The 17798-nt window shown below is 46.4% G+C and overlaps 1 protein-coding gene across 3 annotated transcripts in view; it reads right to left on the bottom strand.

Annotated features, from left to right (window-relative positions):
• CHMP4B (charged multivesicular body protein 4B) overlaps positions 1 to 16776 on the bottom strand; it is a 28173-nt gene extending 11397 nt beyond the window's left edge. For 2 of the 3 annotated variants that reach the window (XM_074157194.1, XM_074157195.1), the window contains exon 1: positions 16344 to 16732. In XM_074157194.1, coding sequence (XP_074013295.1) covers positions 16344 to 16539 — 196 coding nt within the window. In that variant the 5' untranslated portion in view covers positions 16540 to 16732. Of the gene's footprint in view, positions 1 to 16343 lie in introns of all 3 variants that reach the window. The other variant, XM_074157196.1, reaches the window with a different exon arrangement.
• Between the last annotated feature and the right edge of the window lie 1022 nt (positions 16777 to 17798).

The raw sequence follows: 17798 nt of genomic DNA, 5'->3' as shown, positions 1-17798 counted from the left end.
ACATTGGCTCTTTTTCCTCCAAAAAGGAAAAAAAAATAAAAATATCAGTTTCCATAATTTGAAATAAGTATGAAAAAGAGACAGCAGGCTAGAAATATGTCCTCTAGCATCACATTATTTTATACACATGCAAAGAACGGATGTGCCTTTGAAGTCAAAGTGTATCACAGCCCATCTCTGCTCTGCATGAAGACTGCTATCACGTTAGGCAGCCATGGAGGAGGCAGTCCTCGGGACCCACACCCCTAATTATGCCTTTACTGCTTCCAAGATAGTAATTACATAGGCAGGCAATGTAAATTAATACCCTGCTTTAATTGCTGTGGAACTGCTTCAGCAGGACCTGTAACCATATATTCATTTTAAGGCATTTCTTCTCTTACAAAGCCAGACTTCGCTGACAACCCAGAACCTATTGCTAGAGAGATCACCAGTATATTTTTCCACTCTCACCATGTTGTGGCTGTGTATTTCTTATGGAAATACTTGCCTTTATACAGAATAAAGCACAGAAAGATCCTGCCTATGATTTTTACTTGTTACTGATTACTTGAGCCCGGTAAAAAAAGCCTGGAAAGGCCAGTGTGTTGCAGGCGGTGGGTAGGGAGCAAGGTGCAGCTCTAGCAAGATCCCTCAGCCTGGTGCTCGTCTTGCACGGAGCTAAAGGAAACAGCTCCGTACAAAAAAAGCTCCTCGGGACGGGACTCACAACGAAGGATGACAGAATAGGGATGGAAAAATGCCACGCAGTGTCCTTGATCAGCACTCACTGAGTGAGTCCCCATGAGCAGCCCTCCCTCCGTGAGCTGTGATTTTCCACTGAAGTCGCTCAATAACACCCTAAGTTTCTCCTCCTGGAGCATCTTGCCTTAACTCACTCCTGAAATACCCCTATTCCCTAGAAAACCAGCAGGACCTGTTCAAATCACTGGTTGGTTTAGGAGGGGATTTTTTTTCTTGCCTCCCCCCCCCTTCTTTTTTTTTTCTTTCCCCCTTTTTTTTTTGGCTCCAATATCCCATCGGTTACACGTTAGGAGAAGACAGTAGAGGCTGAGCCATTTTCCAAGAACAAAGGGGCAGATGATAGATTATCCTCCTGAAGAGCCATGGATTAAATAAACCGATGTGAGAAAGCTATTGAGAGACTTAGAACTTATCATTATAAAAAAAAAAACCACCAAAACTTAACATTTAAGATAACCTTCACTTAATGAATCAATGCAGACCCAGTGACAGCAAAACTATTTGATCTTTACACGGGAAGTTAAGCTTTCACGAGACAACAGCAAGAACCTGCCAATAAAGAGTATTTTAGACAACCTTTACAACCCGTACCTTATCCTTAACAAGCGCAGGGTGTGTTTTACTTTGTAAAGTCCAATGTGCACGATGAATTGCAGGCACTTAAAACACCCTCTAAAAAGTTACAGCATATTGAAAAAACTTAGTTGTACTTTATTTGAATTTTAGTAAAGTTTTCAGCAGATTACATAAAGTAGTATGCACTGGGGAAAAAGCAGTTATATATATTATTATAATTAAATTAAAGGTAATACACTTAAAATTAACTGGGTGACTCCTGCCATCCACTAGGAATGGTGAGCAGACTCTAAATTATCTTCTCCATATGACATTTTGATATATTCATTGCCTTTATTATCATTATGGGGCGAGGGAGCGAATTTTTATTCATAAAGGTTTCACCACAGAGTCCTGACCAGTTAAAACCAATATAAATAGTTTATGACCTCCTGGCATAAGCAAAATAAAATGTCTCAGTGTTAATGAGCATTGGCCTCTAGTCTCTGAAGTTTATTTTTGCACAGAAGTACTCACAAAGAGTTAGATCCCAGAGAGGAAGGTGAGTCTGGTAAAACAGCGGCTGAGTCAAAAATAATTACATCTGGACTGACTGAAGCAATCACTTGAATGTAAAAACTTGTATAGAAGTAGAAAATTTTACAGCTTTTAAAAAAAAAAAAAAAATCAAACTTTTAATACATAAAAAGCCACTCCTTCCTTTGGTTTTGGGGGGTTGGTTTGTTTGAGTTCCAGTCTTCAATTGATGAGCTGCAAAATGCTATTTTTAATTTCTTATTTATTTGAATTTCTGTGACACTTTCCCCCTAGAAATTCCAGTTGAAATCTTTACACTTACGATTTGAGCAGCCCCAGGTTTCATTATTACGCCTGCCAGGGCAGCACCCAGCCCTCTGACACCGCTGATAAACGGGAACTCCTGTTCGGGTTTCAGTCGCTAATTCTTCTGACTAATGAACACTAAGAAGTGAAAAGAGCGGAGTTATTTACCCAGACTATCCTCCCCTGGCAGCACTCACAGCCGGAGAAGCATCACTGCTCACCCAAATAATTTCCCTTTGTTCTTGAGAAATGCTCTCTGTAAGAATTTCATTTTACATATTTTAAAGTACTTCAACCTGTATATAAGCAATTTATTAACAGAGCCGGTGTAAGTCTTACGATTTGCCTTGCAATCTTTCCAGCAGTTTGTTAGTGAAACAAGAAAAACGTCAGCAGGATAATAAAAATACAGTTTTGCTACACAGAACAGCATTTAGAGAGGAAGAATTGCCTATGGATGATGTGTCAGTGATTTAGTTAAAAATCGAGAGCCCTCCTGCAAATAAATACTTGTAGGACAAGTAGTGCTAATGGGATATTTATACATACAGCAAGTCTATCAAATTAATGCTTTTAAATATCATTAGTAGAAAAGTATAGATTAGTAGATAAAAAATAACGAAGAACCTAAGACTTCTTTTTCTACATACTTGCAACTCCAAATTTTACTGGCAAAACTACATCTCAACTTGAGAAAAGCAGGAGCAACGGCTACTTCAAACACAAGTACCTAAAGGGTGGGTTGAAGGAGGATGGAGCCGGACTCTTTTCAGTGGTTCCCAGTGATAGGACAAGGGGCAATGGGCACAAGCTGGAACATGGAAAGTTCCATTTAAATATGAGGAGAAACTTCTTTCTGGTGAGGGCGACAGAGCCCTGGAACAGGCTGCCCAGGGAGGGTGTGGAGTCCCCTTCTCTGGAGATTTTCAAGACCCACCTGGATGCAGTCCTGAGTGATGTGCTCTGGGCAACCCTGCTTTAGCAGGGGAGTTGGACTAGATGATCTCTAGAGGTCCCTTCCAACTCTGACAATTCCGTGATTTCATGACTGTAATTCAAGAGTCTCCCTGAATTCAAACCCACACATTTGTGAACCCGAGGAATTGGTCCCACCAACGTGTGTGTTTCCTGCCCATCCAACTCCTGCCTCTACAAAAATCTGCTAAAAAAAATTACTTACACCTAAAACAGAGAGGCTTCTCATCCAGAGGCTGACACATGGGTTAATACCTCTGATTAAATTATTTTTCCCCTCAACTGGAGTAATCTCACATCTAATTCTTACATTCTCTCTGGCAAACGAGATCAGAAACGGCAGCAGCAGAGATACCACTGCAAAAGGTCACCAGATGTATTAATATGGGATGAAACAGTTCCACAGCAGCCTCAAAAATAATGTACCCCAAATGACAGTTATGCCGAAAATAAATAGTGCAAAATAGCTGCAGAGGAGCTGCTCAAACCGGGGGCTCTTGGCCCTTCCAGCAGAAAGCCCAGACCCTAGAGATAATTGAGATTATCAACTTCATACCGGGTGACGGTCCTGAACGTTGTATTGAGTATCCATCTCTAATTTGCTCAGAAAGAAGTGTCATTATTTTTGCTGCTTCTGGAAATGCCATTCCATTTTCCTGGCACTTGGCTCAGCAGTAAATTTAATCACCAACAACATCCTCGCTGTCCTTGAAATGGGACAAACAAGAGGCACCAGTAGGTTTAAGAAGCAATTGGCTGCCTTGGCTACAGCAGAGTAGCTTAATCTCAGGTTGCAATTGCTTATCTCATTCTATTGAGAATTAGCAAACTGCCTACAATATCCTAAAAGAAATTCCTGAAAAAAGCTAATTTAGAGCAATTCACAAAATATCCTCCAACACTACAAACAGATAAAAAGGTAGATATAAATCCAATAGTGATAAATCCCACTACAGTCTCACCCCTTTTGAGTTCATGCCTTCTGCAGGGATGTGCTGGCTCAAGAAACCGTTACCCAGCTGAAAAATAGTCATGTTGGCTCAAACTTAACCCAGAACAAACAGATCCAGGCAGTATCTTGCCACAACAGACCCACAGCACACACCAAGGAACACTCGTCCCAGACCAGGTGATTCTTACAAGACGCAGAAGCTGCTGATTCTTAATTCTCTATTCAGGGTCCTCGAGGTCAGACCTTTTCGGGGTATTTCCAAAACCTTTCGGGGTATTTCCAAAACCTTTCGGGGTATTTCCAAAACCGTGTAACTACTCGAGATGTAACAGCCAGAGAGCACCATTGCCTTGCACGCTCCCCACCTCAGCATTTTCGCTTTGGTGCTGCGTCAGGGAACACCTCCTGCCCCTCCTGTGTTCCAGCGGAGCATCGCCCACGTCCTGTAGGTCAGTGAGATTTCTCTATGTGGAAATAAACACAAAGCTTTTCAGAGACAGTAAGATACAGGCCTCAAAAGGACTGAAGAGGAAGAAAGCAAACCCAGCCACCAAGCTGACACATAAGCATATTCCTAACTGGTGTCCCATTAAGTACCTGATTACACTGATGGCACAGCATGATATGTCTGAGCTTCAAGAACTCAGGTTTGATTTCAAACATTGTGGTATGAAAGCGTGCGGGAGACAGAGGTACCAAAGCACGGTTAAAAATACATTCCCATCAACTCCAAGGCTAATAGAGTGCAAAGCAGCATTTTCTTTCCCATGAGAATCACCTGCTGAGATCTATCATGTCTACAGGATATACACAGGCCTAAAAGTCACTTTATGCTGAACATCTGAAGCCATTATCACATGTTTTCCCCCCACTGCCAGGGTCTAATGTCACCCACAGGGTCCCAGTGAGCTGCAAGAGCAGGCGGCAGCCTCCTCCTGCATCTTTCTGCCAGGAGATGCTGCGCTTTCAGTAGGGAACCATGTGCGGAGTTCAGTCTTCATCCTCCACTTATCCTTCTGTGTCTGTCCACTAAACATCTAAAAAGTTCCCGAACCCTCTCCTCAAAGACAGGCAACTATTCCCAGCTCAGAGCTGAAGTGACCGATTAAAACTACTCCAATAAAGCATCCAAACCCAGGCAGAGAATACAAGGTTTCTGTCCTATCTGTTTTTAAAACAACAAGATTACAACTTCCTCTCGAGCAACATAGTGCCAGAATATTTAGTCTATGGTGCAAGAGATCAAACTAAAAAATAAGCATTCCTGGTCTAAAAATGTATAAATACACAAAGGCCAAAAAAAAAGAAAGATAAAGAAAAAAGCATCCTGCACAACAGCAATCAAAGCTTTGATACATGCATTACCCAAACAATAGAGGAACCACCACCCTACAGCCTGCGGTGCTGCCCAGTGCTCCCATCAGCATCCAGCATCCATCCAACCTCCACACCAGCAACTGTTGATGTTGTCCCACATCATGGAACATCCACGTCATTCCACAGCCCATGGCCGAGGCGCAAGGCAGCGACACCTGAAGCGTAACACACTTCCCCCTCACACTTCCTTATTAGAAATTCGTCACAAGCTGTCATTTTCATAGAGAGAGCAGGAAGTGTTTGCAAAGGTCCGAATCCACAATTACAGTGCTATTTTTCCCTGAAACAGCAAATAATTCGCTCAGGCTGGAAGTTAGAGATGGGAACGTACTGCAGTTGTGGGTGCAGAATCGGCAAGGTGAGTAACCTCCTCCTAGCCCAGAAAGCAAACCGGCCTTCAGCCTTGGAGATGATCCCGCTGCCCTTTGAACATCAAGGCAATGACGCTCTGGGCAATAATCCTCTGGAAAATAATCTCTAGGTGAGTGTGGGACAGTTTTGTCCAAAAAAAAAAAAAAAAAAGGACAGACAATGTCAACTACAGCGAGGTTTGCAGCCCAAATGAGAGAATCGGGAAAGACAGATCCCAACTACAGAGAAGTAGCCAATGGGTTTGTTCCACCCAGGAGCTAGAATGAGCCTAAGAAACACCAGCCCGGCCAAGATCATCCCAGCTAATGCTTCCAACCATCACATTAAATCTGATCCACCCTCTGGGAGGAAAACATATACTGTATTTCCCAATTTCCAGTGTTTCACTTCCTGAGGTCCTGCATGTCACTGGATGGTGGCAGGGGATTGCAAGGCATCTCTAAAACTGATTTACCCAAATCACATTTCTTCTTTCCAAATAAAACTACCCATTTTCTAAAGCTGCTCAGGTAAATGATCCTCCTTTACCCTTTTAAACCAGCCAACAACTTTGCTGTTAAAAATCTGCCCCTTAATTCACATGAAAGATTTATATGTATATAAAAGGAGATAATTATTCAGAATTCAACAAATATTCAAAATTTTAGCATGAGAAAAGTATGTTCCTTAAGGAGTCCTTGGGATTCTCACAGCCTGCAAATACTCTTTATGGGGTTTCTTCTTTAGTTTGTGATTGTTGAAGATGCCTTGTTAAGGAGAATTCCAGTGAAAAACTATAACCTTCCTCTGAGTCCCTGCCAGAAACGCATCAGTTTGAGGTTCAGCTTTACAAGAACAGAACTAGCTCTTCTTCAGTATCTCAAAATGTTCTTTTCTCATAGGGGGAAAAAAAAAACCAAAACCCAAACAACCAAATTCCCTACGCTTAACAAGATTTTTGTGATTAAGTCACAAAACTCAGAAAATCCTACCCTTAAGTGACCCATTTTGAGACCACCTCTTCCTGGGGAAAGAATCGAGTGGCTGCCTGGGTAATCTGTCGTGTATTTTCCAGCTTTGGACAATTATTATTAGAATGTTGCCAACTCTGAGAATTTTGTTGAGACTGTCATAATATTTAGCATTTCTCTTAACATCTCATCTGGTACAGTTACGCTATTTTTAGATGTGAAAAATTAAACTTTTTTTTGTGAAAGCTCAGACTCCGACACTAACAACTAACGGGAAAAAAGTTGAAAACACAAACCTTTAGCAACCCAGAAGTTATAAAGCAAATAAAACAAACCACGTTTATTTTCAAAGGAAAAGATTGTACTTCTTGAATCAGCCCCTAAACATTTAACTGGCAACACATCAGTACGTCTCTTGAGGCCAGAGCTGAATTTCATTTCTTTAATGGCATTCCCACACTCTGGCAGTGATTCCCAGCTCCAGGAGCCAGGTTCAGCAATGAGCATCGTTACCGCAGCCCTCGCAGCACAAGCCGATGGTGCTGCCAGGGAAGCACTTACCAAAAGAGGTTTTTCTCCCAGGACTCTGCACGTGCTGAGCCCACCACGGGGATGCTGTCAAGACATTTTAGTCAGGTACCACCTTCCGGGGAGACGTAACGACTGTGCACGTTCCTAGTTTAACCCATCGTGAAGTTTGCTTGATATCAACCTGTTTTATTTCACAACTAACAAAAATCCCCTGCAAATTTCTGAGTGTCATTGGTTGATCTTCCTGCCACCCTGGCGTTAATGTTTCTTTCCAGTTCCACTCCATTCGAGCAACCTCTACGCAGTCACCTGGAAGTAAACCTGACGTCCATAAACCTGAAAAAGCTCCTGCCAAGCCATGAAGAGCACACACAGCATGGTTGTTTGGTAACAACATGCCACCACATTAGTGAAACAACCAGTAACAAACAGCCTTATCAGAATGAGGGACCCCAAAAAGACAGGTTTTACAGTGAAGGACATTGCAAGTCTTTGCATGCATGGAGTAACCCGGCAGCAGGTACCAAACGAGCTCAAGATGCAGCTACGTGGCCAAATTCACTAACGTTTACCATCAGGATAACCTCAAGTGGTCCACGTCAGCAGGATGGTGACCACATTACCAAGTTTCATGGTTTACCTTGTGCCTAAACCAATCCTTCAACACATCAGACCTACTGGATGAGGGACATGGGGACAGAGACCTGCTCATCTCTTAATCTGTTTTGAAGCAATTTCTGCGTGGAAAGCAGCTGTGGTGGAAGGTGGTACTACCTGGTTATCACTCCAGATATCTTCCTGCAAGCGGGAACAGAACAACTCCAAACTTCCATCGTGCACTGCCAGTCAGGTGACAGTTACTTAATAATTACCCTATATTTGCATTAGCCCCTATAAAAACGATTATTGGCAAGGCTTCATTTAAATGATTAACCCAGAGGAAGCCATAAGCAGACCTTTCCCAACTGGGATTCTACCTGCAAGAACATTACACTTCTTTGTCGCAGAGCTTCACCAAGGGGAAGCTTCACAGAATGCTATGGGGTTGGAAGGAACCTCTGGAGATCATCTAATCCAACCCCCTGCCAGAGCAGGCCCACCCAGAGCAGGATGCACAGGAACGTGTCCAAGCGGGTTTTGAATGCAGAGACCGAGACTCCACCACCTCTCTGGGCAGCCTCTTCAAGGGCTCTGCCACCCTCACAGGAAAGAAGTTCCTCCTCATGTTTAGATGGAACTTCCTATGTACAAGTTTGTGCCTGTTCCCTCTTCTCCTGTCACTGGGCACCACTGAAAAAAAAACTGGCCTCATCGTCCTGACACCCACCCTTTAACATTTATAAGCATTGGTCAGATCCCCCCTCAGTCTTCTCCTCTCCAGACTAAAACGATCCAAGTCCCTCAGCCTTTCCTCATCAGAGAGATGTTCTACTCCCCTAATCAACTTCTGTCCTACAATGGCCATAGCAATCTCCCACCGGTGGGGACATTTCACTGCCCTTGACATTGGCCACGGGAAAGGTCAACAGAGCCCCCAGGCTCCTCACCTGCAACCTGACCACATCCTCGTTCGCAGATTTGCCAGCATCTGCCAACATCTTCAGCAACTGCAACACCGCTTCCTGCTCAAAGACTCAACCAGGATGATTACGAGCAGAACTAACCTCCTTATCATCAGCTTCGTGCTGCGGCCTTGGGTCATCTGAGGGACAGGCAAAGGTCTATCAACATCTCATGCATGGCCTGTTTAGGATTCTCCAACTGCATCCTTTTTTGTTTCAGGCACTTCGTGCCAGGAGTTCGAGTTACAAACTTCACAGGAAGCACGTTTAAAGCATGTATGCTGCTCCAACTTTTACTTTTGCAAAAATCATCCATTTTTAAGTGGCGTGAATAAACGGTAAGATTCTACTTGACACCCCACTCCCCAAACACACACGCTCTTTCAGAGCCTTGCTGGTTGCAGGAGGTCAGGCCACACCTTTCCCACTCAAACCACATCCCATGCAAGGCCTCTGGCAGAAGCAGCACATAATACCCTGAAAAACCAGAACGAACAGTGTTAAAAGCTTTGGGTTTTCTCCAAAAAAGATGGGGATTTCACAGGGGAGAGCAAAAAACTGCCAAAATCATCTTTTTCCAGCCAGAATTGGAGAGTGACATCCCCCAGTCTGCTGCTGCTCCCAGCAAGTAGAGGTGCCCAGGAGCAGCACAGAGCACGGTGTGCAGGCAGGAGGCCCATGGAGTGCAGGCAGGAGATCCATAGTGCACAGGTAGGAGAGGCTGGGCTACCAGAGAAGACACAGAGGCACATGGGCACACAGCCACGGCAAGGGTGTCCACTCAGTCCAGTAGCACAGTCAACATGGGTCTGCCTGAGCCCTAGAAGAGCTTAGAGGTGGTGGTACCCTCCTAACTTACGTCATTCATGAATGCCAAGGAGTAACTGCAAAACAGTTTGGGCAACAAAAAGATCCTCTTGGACAGCACTGGCTGCAGACTCCTCGATGTGACACCATCCCTCCACCATTTTAAATTAATCCCCTGCTTGGTAATGAAGCATGGCCATGTTCTTCACCATCACTTCAGACCTGGAAGCACGAAGATTGCCAGGCAAGGAGCAGTGACCACTTTTACTTCCAAGCCCCAGTCCAGCACCATTCCCACGCTGACGTGTGTGCCAAGATTGTACCATGGAGTGTAGCTGAGCACACAGCACCTGGCCACCCCCAACGTCCCAGGAGGTCCTGCTGCATGGCCCAGATGATGTTCAAGCACAAGCACGTGGTTCTCATCAGAATCGAATCAGAAGAAGCAAGAGGGGACTGAGAGAGTCTGAAGGATACAAGAGCGGAGCCCTAACAACATCCCAGTACAGACCATGGCACAACTCAGCACAAATTGTGCCAGCGAGAAACAAGCTGGCAGTTTTCTGCACAAGTCTGAGTAAAAGAGGGTTAAACCAAATTAACAATTCGCATCACCTGCAAATTACAGTTCTCAAGTAGCACTAGGAGCCCTTAAGCAGGATTTAGTAACCAGGGCTGCAGCTTAATGAGATACTGGAATCCAACTTCTAATACATTGCAGAGAAAAACTAACAGAAACAACGTCAATGGCTGCAAACGTGCCAGGTTCCCCTTCCGACAGGGCTTGACAGAGAAGAGAAACCCAGGAAGGAAGTATTGCAGCAGATACAGTTACCAAATCACCTCTGGCAGAACCACAGAGTTTTTGTTTTTTGGTTTTATGCCACTTTCTAAAGCTGTTTTAAAAGGTGTTTGTAAACCCCCCCATTCCTCCCAAACTGTTCTATACTACAGCAATCTGTCCCCAAAAGCCTCTGTTGAACATAGGTAGGAGAGAATTAGAAACTAGTCGTTTCCTTGTTTATAAACACCTATCTAAAGAGAGTAATTATCACACTTTTACCAAGCCAGGTAGTTAATGCTGAACTCAGCCTCAGGGGAGATGAAGGACCCAGGCCAGCACTGCTATCAGCACTCTTACGCTGAAGCCATGGTTTAGGGTTAAGCACCTGGAACTCAAAGATGCATTTTACATCAGAATATGACTTAAAACCCAGAAAAGGCAGACTGAAGTACTACAAGAAGGACTGGAGAGTGTTTGCTGCAGGACTCCTGTTTTCCTTGCATTCATGGAAACAAAACCAGGCTCGTGTTATTTGATTCTAGGAGCAGAGATCACTTCTCTTGCCAAATGTCAAGCAGAACCTTAAAAACACCATCGCAAACAATGCATTAATGTCTAAGACCTGACACACACGGTCACAGTTCATTGGAGTCTCTGCCCACACGCAGGCTCGCTTCTGTTTTCTCAGGAAGGATCAGCTGCCCCCCTTGCTGGGAGATCGCACGTCACTCTGATTTTATCACAACCAATCACATGTAAAGCTGCCCAAGCAGGGGACTGGTGCCAGGAGAGGCAGAATTGCCCTCCTCCTTCCAGTCACATTCCTGATCCCTCTCCAGCCAGCTCTAGCATCTCACCGGTTAAGTGAGGAAAACAATTTACTTATTTTCTATTTTTTTATTAAGAGTTAGTTTTTGGCTGGATCAGCAAACTAATTCATCTCTCACACTGCCCACACAAATGCTAACGCCAGCACAGAGAGAAAGAAGGCTGGACAAGGCATGACCACTTCTGGCAGCCACACCACTGGAGACCAGTGCCAGCTCCCCAGCCACACCAGCACGCACCAGTTGGATCTTTCAGCCCGGTTCACTGAGCTCCTGCTGAAATCCTGCTGAAAAGCTCCAACTCCAGCGCTGTCTCTCTGGTTCCCCTCCAGCAACAGGCAAATCACATCAGCAGGGTGACACCACAGAGGGAAATGGCAGGTAAATAGTTAATTTTCCCTCAGATCAGCCGCTGAGCTGACTTACCTGTGGCATGCTGTGATCTATTGTGAGCCGGAGGTGGGCATAAAATTATAGCTTTTGGCTTCAGCCTACACCCAGCTTTCTTGTTTGTTGGGTTTTTTTTATGGGTGGGGTGGAGCTTAGGGGTGTTCTCTTTCCAGGAAAAGCCTGAATTATACAGCAGGAACCCAGCAGTGGTTTTGCATCCATTTTGTACTCAGTTACCCGTGCTGAAAAAAACAGCATTATATTTATTTTACAGTGAAAGAGAAACTTTGACGTCAGGGAAGAAAAATGCTAACTAACAGAAGTCAGAGTTGAAGGAAAATCCATGAAATGTCAGTCTCCTGCTAAAGCCTGAGTATTTTCACTGCATATTATAGAATCATAGGACGGTTTGGGTTGGAAGGGACCTTAAAGACCATCTAGTTCTACCCCCTGCCCTGGGCAGGGACAGCTCCCACCAGACCAGGTTGCTCCAAGCCCCCTCCAACCTGGCCTTGAACCCCTCCAGGGATGGGGCAGCCACAGCTTCTCCGGGCAACCTGGGCCAGAGTCTCACCACCCTCACAGCAAAGAATTTCTTCCTGAGATCTCATCTCAATCTCCCCTCTTTCAGTTTAAAACTGTTCCCCCTTGTCCTATGGCTCCCCTCCCTGACCAAGAGTCCCTCCAGGATGTTAGCCCTTCACCCATTCCAGTGTTTGTGAATCTAGTGCTTATAAACAAAAATGTGAAGTCTAGTGGCAGGCAGGAACATAACTGCATAGATTCACCCCGGATCTAAACTCTGGAGTTACTTACAAAAGTGGCACCCAGCAGAGCATCAGGTTCTCTCCCTACTGTAATCTTCACATTGAGAAAGAACTTGAGCTTTGGGTTTCCATCAGAAAAAGACGACACAGGAACAGATTCTGGGATCCTTACACCCGAAGGAGTCAGAGATGAAGGAATTAACCCATTGCTTTCTTGGTGTGCGTGTTATTTCTCTGGCAGCTTGGCTTTGTGAGCCAGCTCCTGTAGGATCAGGCCACAAGGGAAGGAGTAAAACCGGAGCAGCAGCGATTAAGATCGGCTTGAGCTCTCCTGAAACTGAATATCGAGCACCACAACTTCGTAACCCCTGGCAGGATCTAGCAGTTTGATTGGTTTCATGAATTTTGAGAATTTTGAGTGCCTGATAAAATATCCTGGATTGGATGCAACCACGCTGTATCGACAAACTGGAGTGGAATAAAAGGATGCAGCATCAGCACTTCCAAACTGTCAAGCTCCCAGCTGCGCACTTCTTTTGTTAAAGCAACAGTTATTTTAAGGACAGATTTAAAATCCAGTAACAGACTGGCTGACTGGTGTTCAAACCATGCTGTACTACTGCTGCTTCTGCTAACTTCACTGAGAGGAGTAAACCCACTACTTGTGAGCGAGAGCAAAAGTGGTGAAGAGCTTCTTGAGAAAAAAAAAAAAAAGGAAAAAAAAAGATAAAAAAGATAAACAGCAGAACACATGCTGTTTTGAAAAGAATAGGTTGAACATTTCCATGAGAGAACACAAAACAAAATATGAGTATAACCCAACTTCTTTCTTGCCAGAAGAGGGAATATTAACTAGCATCTTTTCAAAACACCCTTCGGAAGATGATCAAGCTTCTCCTCGGCAGGTTTTCATCCCATAGACAAAAAATGACATGCACATTAACGCCAGAACTGCTGGTCTCCCCGACACGCTCCAGAAGCGGCGTACGTGCCTTTGCACCAACCTGACGCTTGAAGACTGTTGCCCTCTCCCTCCCCCAGGAGCTATTTTGATATTGTGGACTAATGAGAAGGAATTGGTAGAGTGAAGGCAGAAAAAAAAATAATAAATTACTACTTATTAAAATGGCTTGAGTTCCTTCAGGAGGCACAATGATCATAAAATAGTCACATCTGTGCAGTCGGAAAACAGAAAGACCCTGAAAAAAGAAGCTTTATATTAAAAGTTGAAAGCCTCCCATGCTAAGAAATAACACAGACTAAGGAAATTTATACTAGTTAGTTACTCAATTTAGCTGCAGAATTTCATCAGGAGTTATATAGCCTGGATATCATAAATGCAGGTTGTGAAAAATATACATGTAAAGTTTATAAATTAATAAAAACCTGCATGTGCTTGGGGTGGGCACAAGAACCAGAAGGTCTCTAAGTTTCTGTGCTTTCGTTAAGACTCCAGAAGCGCGGCAGGAATTAGTCAATAAGCCTTTAGAAACCCCGCTCCCTTGGCACCCAAACAATCCCCACAGTGTGCTGAGAGCACAGAACCTTTCCTTTTGTTACCCCCAGCGCGCCCGACGCCCGGCTTTCCTCTAGGAAGGCAAAAATATCATCCGCGGTGGCTTTAAGCTTTCAGGTAAGCTCCCTGCCCCACTCCTGCAGACACACATACTCTCCTCCGCCTTTATTTATCACAGCAGTGACAAATCCATCAATGTCAGCGTCACTGTCCCACTGAGCACAGGCACCATCCACGGTACGCTCCTCTCTAAATAGCAAGCATAAACAGAAATCCTCAGAGAAAAATGCTTAACTTTTGGAGAGCTAAGAAAGCTTAAGGATTCTTAAAGTTGTATTTTTTCAAAGTCGATGCAACAACAACAAAAAAAAATCCCTAGTTAATTACCTTTGTTCAGTTTTACTTAAAATATTCAACTATATCAAAGTATTTCCATTAAAAAGACAGACTTTCACAGACAAAACCAACAAATTTTCATTTCCACGTAAATGATGGATTTAAGTGACCCTGCATCACAATTACATAATTCCTGGATTATAAAACAGCCTGAAGCCACAGAGGGAAAAATCCAAACAACTGCATATAAGTAAAAAAAATGCAATTTGATGGAGCTGGCTGATAAGTAACATCTTGAACCCAGAATAAATGAGCAGTCCCTTAGCCTGTCCCAAGGGGAACTCCCTTCCCAGTGATCTAGCAGATAACCCGCTGTCTTTCCTAGCGGCCCAGCAATAAAAGTTGGCCTCTTAGTTTCAGAAGTCCTCTGGAAAAAAAATAAAAAGAGGTTTTGTTTTCCACTAGAAAACCATCCCTAGCCCTTCTCCTTTTCGCAGCTCCTTAATTACTCATCAGGATCCTGTCCTTCTGAGAGACGTCAATTAGTCTGACCCAGAATCCCGCTAGTGCATGGGCAGGTTTTTCTCCTTCCTCCACCTCCGAAGAAATTTAATCCTTCCACTCCCCAAAGTGCTCCAGAGCACACTGACACGCACAGGGAAGGCACGGAGAGAGATGATACTGCAGTAGGGGAAGACAAAGACCTAAACAACCAGCGGCAGAAAAAGAAAGTTTAGGAGAAGTTAAACACGAGCAGAGTAAGACAGAGGATGCAGGAACTGCAGAAGACGGGGAAGGCTAGAAAAAAAATTGGTTTAGTTCTCCTTTTAAGCTCATTACCAAACTTGGCCAAAAAACCGCACAACAAACTCAGACTTATTAAAACTGCTGCAATAAATTTGCTTTAGAAACTTAGTTCAGCCTGAAGTGACGCTCTGTTGAGAGCCTTCAGGAGACACCCAGGGCAGCAAGCGAGGCCACTGCCCACACACCCAGCAACCACTTCCCAGCCTTCGCAAGTCCCTCTGTCACCCAAACACAGCACAAGAGAGAAACCCTGATGCGGAACACTGTTCTGAAGCGCAAAAGGAGACTTAAAATGCTGACTAAAAGAGTGATATGAAGCAGAAGTTGTTCTTGGTAATTACTGTAAATGAACCCTTGCTACTTGGCCACAGAGAGCGCCGCACCTCCTGCTTCAAACTCTGCCATCTGGCTGTAACCCAGCACAGAGAGGGCAATGCCAACACCAAAATCTAAACGTGCTGTCCTGAAAACGCCACTTTTCGTGACCGTTGTAAAACAAGCAAGAAGCTGACCAGAGCACCGAAATACATAAGCTGACAACCCCCTTCTTATCTTCAGGCTGACAGACCATTAACGTGTATCAATCACTGCTTGCAAACACACAGCAAGACTTCCCTGGGAGTTCCACCCGGTGAACACCAGTTTATAATATCCATTTACGAGCCACCTATAGCTTGAGGACACCCTGACAACATTAAAAACACACTTAACCAAATTCTCAAAGTAAGCAGGGGTTTGGGCACAGAGTTTTGTTTGTTAGAAGGAAAAAAAAAAAAAACAACAACGCAGTAAAGCCAGGCCTTATCCCAGGTGGATGCACCGCTTTCCCAGCTGCTCCTGTGCGGAACCAGCAACACCCCTGGCTACTGCTTTGCGAGGTTTTCCTAAACTCCCCCCATGAACTGATGGGCATAGGGAACAGAAAGCCAAGAGAAGAGCCGAGCGACGGTGTGACAGTTATCACGCGGAAGTGACGCGGCACCCACGTTACACAGCCCCAGCAGGGAAAGGCTGCCCTGCCCGGCGGGGGGAAGGCCCCAGGCCCTGAGGAGGGGGCTGCCGCTGCTCCCAGGCAGCGCCCTGTAACATAAGAGCGACAAGCTATAAAATACAGCTACACATACACGTCTGTGCTGTACGCACAGCACAGCCAGCCCCCCCCAAAGGCACCCCCCCGCCCCCACTCCGGGCAGCCGGGCCCGGCCGACCTGTTGCCGGGGGAAGGGGAGGCCCGGCCCGGCCGCTCACCGCGCTTGTTCTTGGTGCCGTGTTTGCGGGCGGCTGCCAGCTCCTGCTCGATCTTCTTCTCCAGGAACTCCTGCTTCTTGCTGAGCATCTCCTCCGTCTCCCGGAGCCGTTGGATCGCCTCCTGCGGGGACGGGCCCTTGCCGGCGCCCTTCCCGCCGGCGCCCGTCCCGAACAGCTTCCCCAAGAGCCCCGACATGGTTGCGCTGGGCCGGGCCGGGCCGCCGAGGCCGCGCTGTGAGGCGGAAGGTGGTGAGGACGGCCGTGGAGCGCCGGTACCCGCTTCCCCTCACTCCGTGTCGCCCTCGCTCCGCTCTCCCCTCACACACCCGACCGGCCGCCTGTCCGCCAGCACCGCCCGGTCCGCTCGCAGGACTCCCCGCACCCCGCCCGCTTCAGCGCCCCGCCGCCGCCCCGTCGCCCCCACACCGCCTACGGCTCCCGGCGTGCCCCGCGGCGCCGCGCCGCGCCGGCGGGTGGGGGCCGCCCGCGAGGGCTACTGGGAGATGTAGTCTGAGCAGGAGGGAGGCGCGGGGCACGACGGGAAGGTGCGGTCAGCCGAGCGGAACCCGGAAGCGGCGTCAGGGGCTCCGGGGGGAAGGGGGAGCCGGCGCCATGGCAGGCCTGGCCCTCAGCGCTGCGGCTGGGCCCTGCCGGGGCGATGGCGGGAGCTGGGGAGGGCCACCGCCTCGGCGGCTTCCTTGGGGCGGGGGGAGGCGCCTCCCTGGGCCGCGGTCCGGCGGGAGGAGGCCGCTGCTTCTGCCGACCCCACGGACGGGCCTTGCTGGGGCGGGATGGCGGCCCACGGGGGCGAGAGGAGCGTGAGTCGGTGAGGGAGGAGGAGCTGGAACAGCGGCTGGAGCAAGGGCCAGGCAGGCGGCCTGGCAGAAACGGGACCACGGGGAGATTCCCGTGGGAGCCAGCCAGAGCTGGGAGCAGGCCTGGGGGGAGAGTCCTGGAAAGTCACCTCCTGCCCCGGTGCTGGTCAAGTGCTTAAATCCAGAGTCGTGGTTGCTTAATTGGCAGTGACTAATTGTGACCTCCTTACTTCCTGGACAGCTGAGTCACACATTCTGGTTGGTGGAAGCAGTCTGGCCATGATCCATGCGGTACGACTTTGGACTACAGAGTCCAAAGTCTGGCCAAGAAATCAAGGCTTAAAGTGCCTCAGCCCGGTACCCACCTTTACTGGATACTTTTTACTTTCGTTTCGTTGTGCTTGGCCTCTGTCACCTGTAAAAGTCATAAATGCCTCCCTCTCCTCTCACAGTGGTGGTGTGAAAACACGTTAATTAATAACAGCCTTAGACAATGATAGTGTTTACTGCTGGAAATCACCCAAGAAAATAAATCATTGTTTTTGAGCAGGGTTGGGCTAGTCAGGGCTCTGTAAAACACCAAATGGCAAAGAAGAAAAATGAACCAAACAGCTGCTTATTGGGCAAGAAGAGCCTTTCA

This window comes from Numenius arquata, chromosome 12 (genome assembly GCF_964106895.1).
Source record: "Numenius arquata chromosome 12, bNumArq3.hap1.1, whole genome shotgun sequence".
In the NCBI taxonomy this organism is placed as follows: domain Eukaryota; kingdom Metazoa; phylum Chordata; class Aves; order Charadriiformes; family Scolopacidae; genus Numenius; species Numenius arquata.
This window is presented reverse-complemented; position numbering and strand designations above follow the sequence as displayed.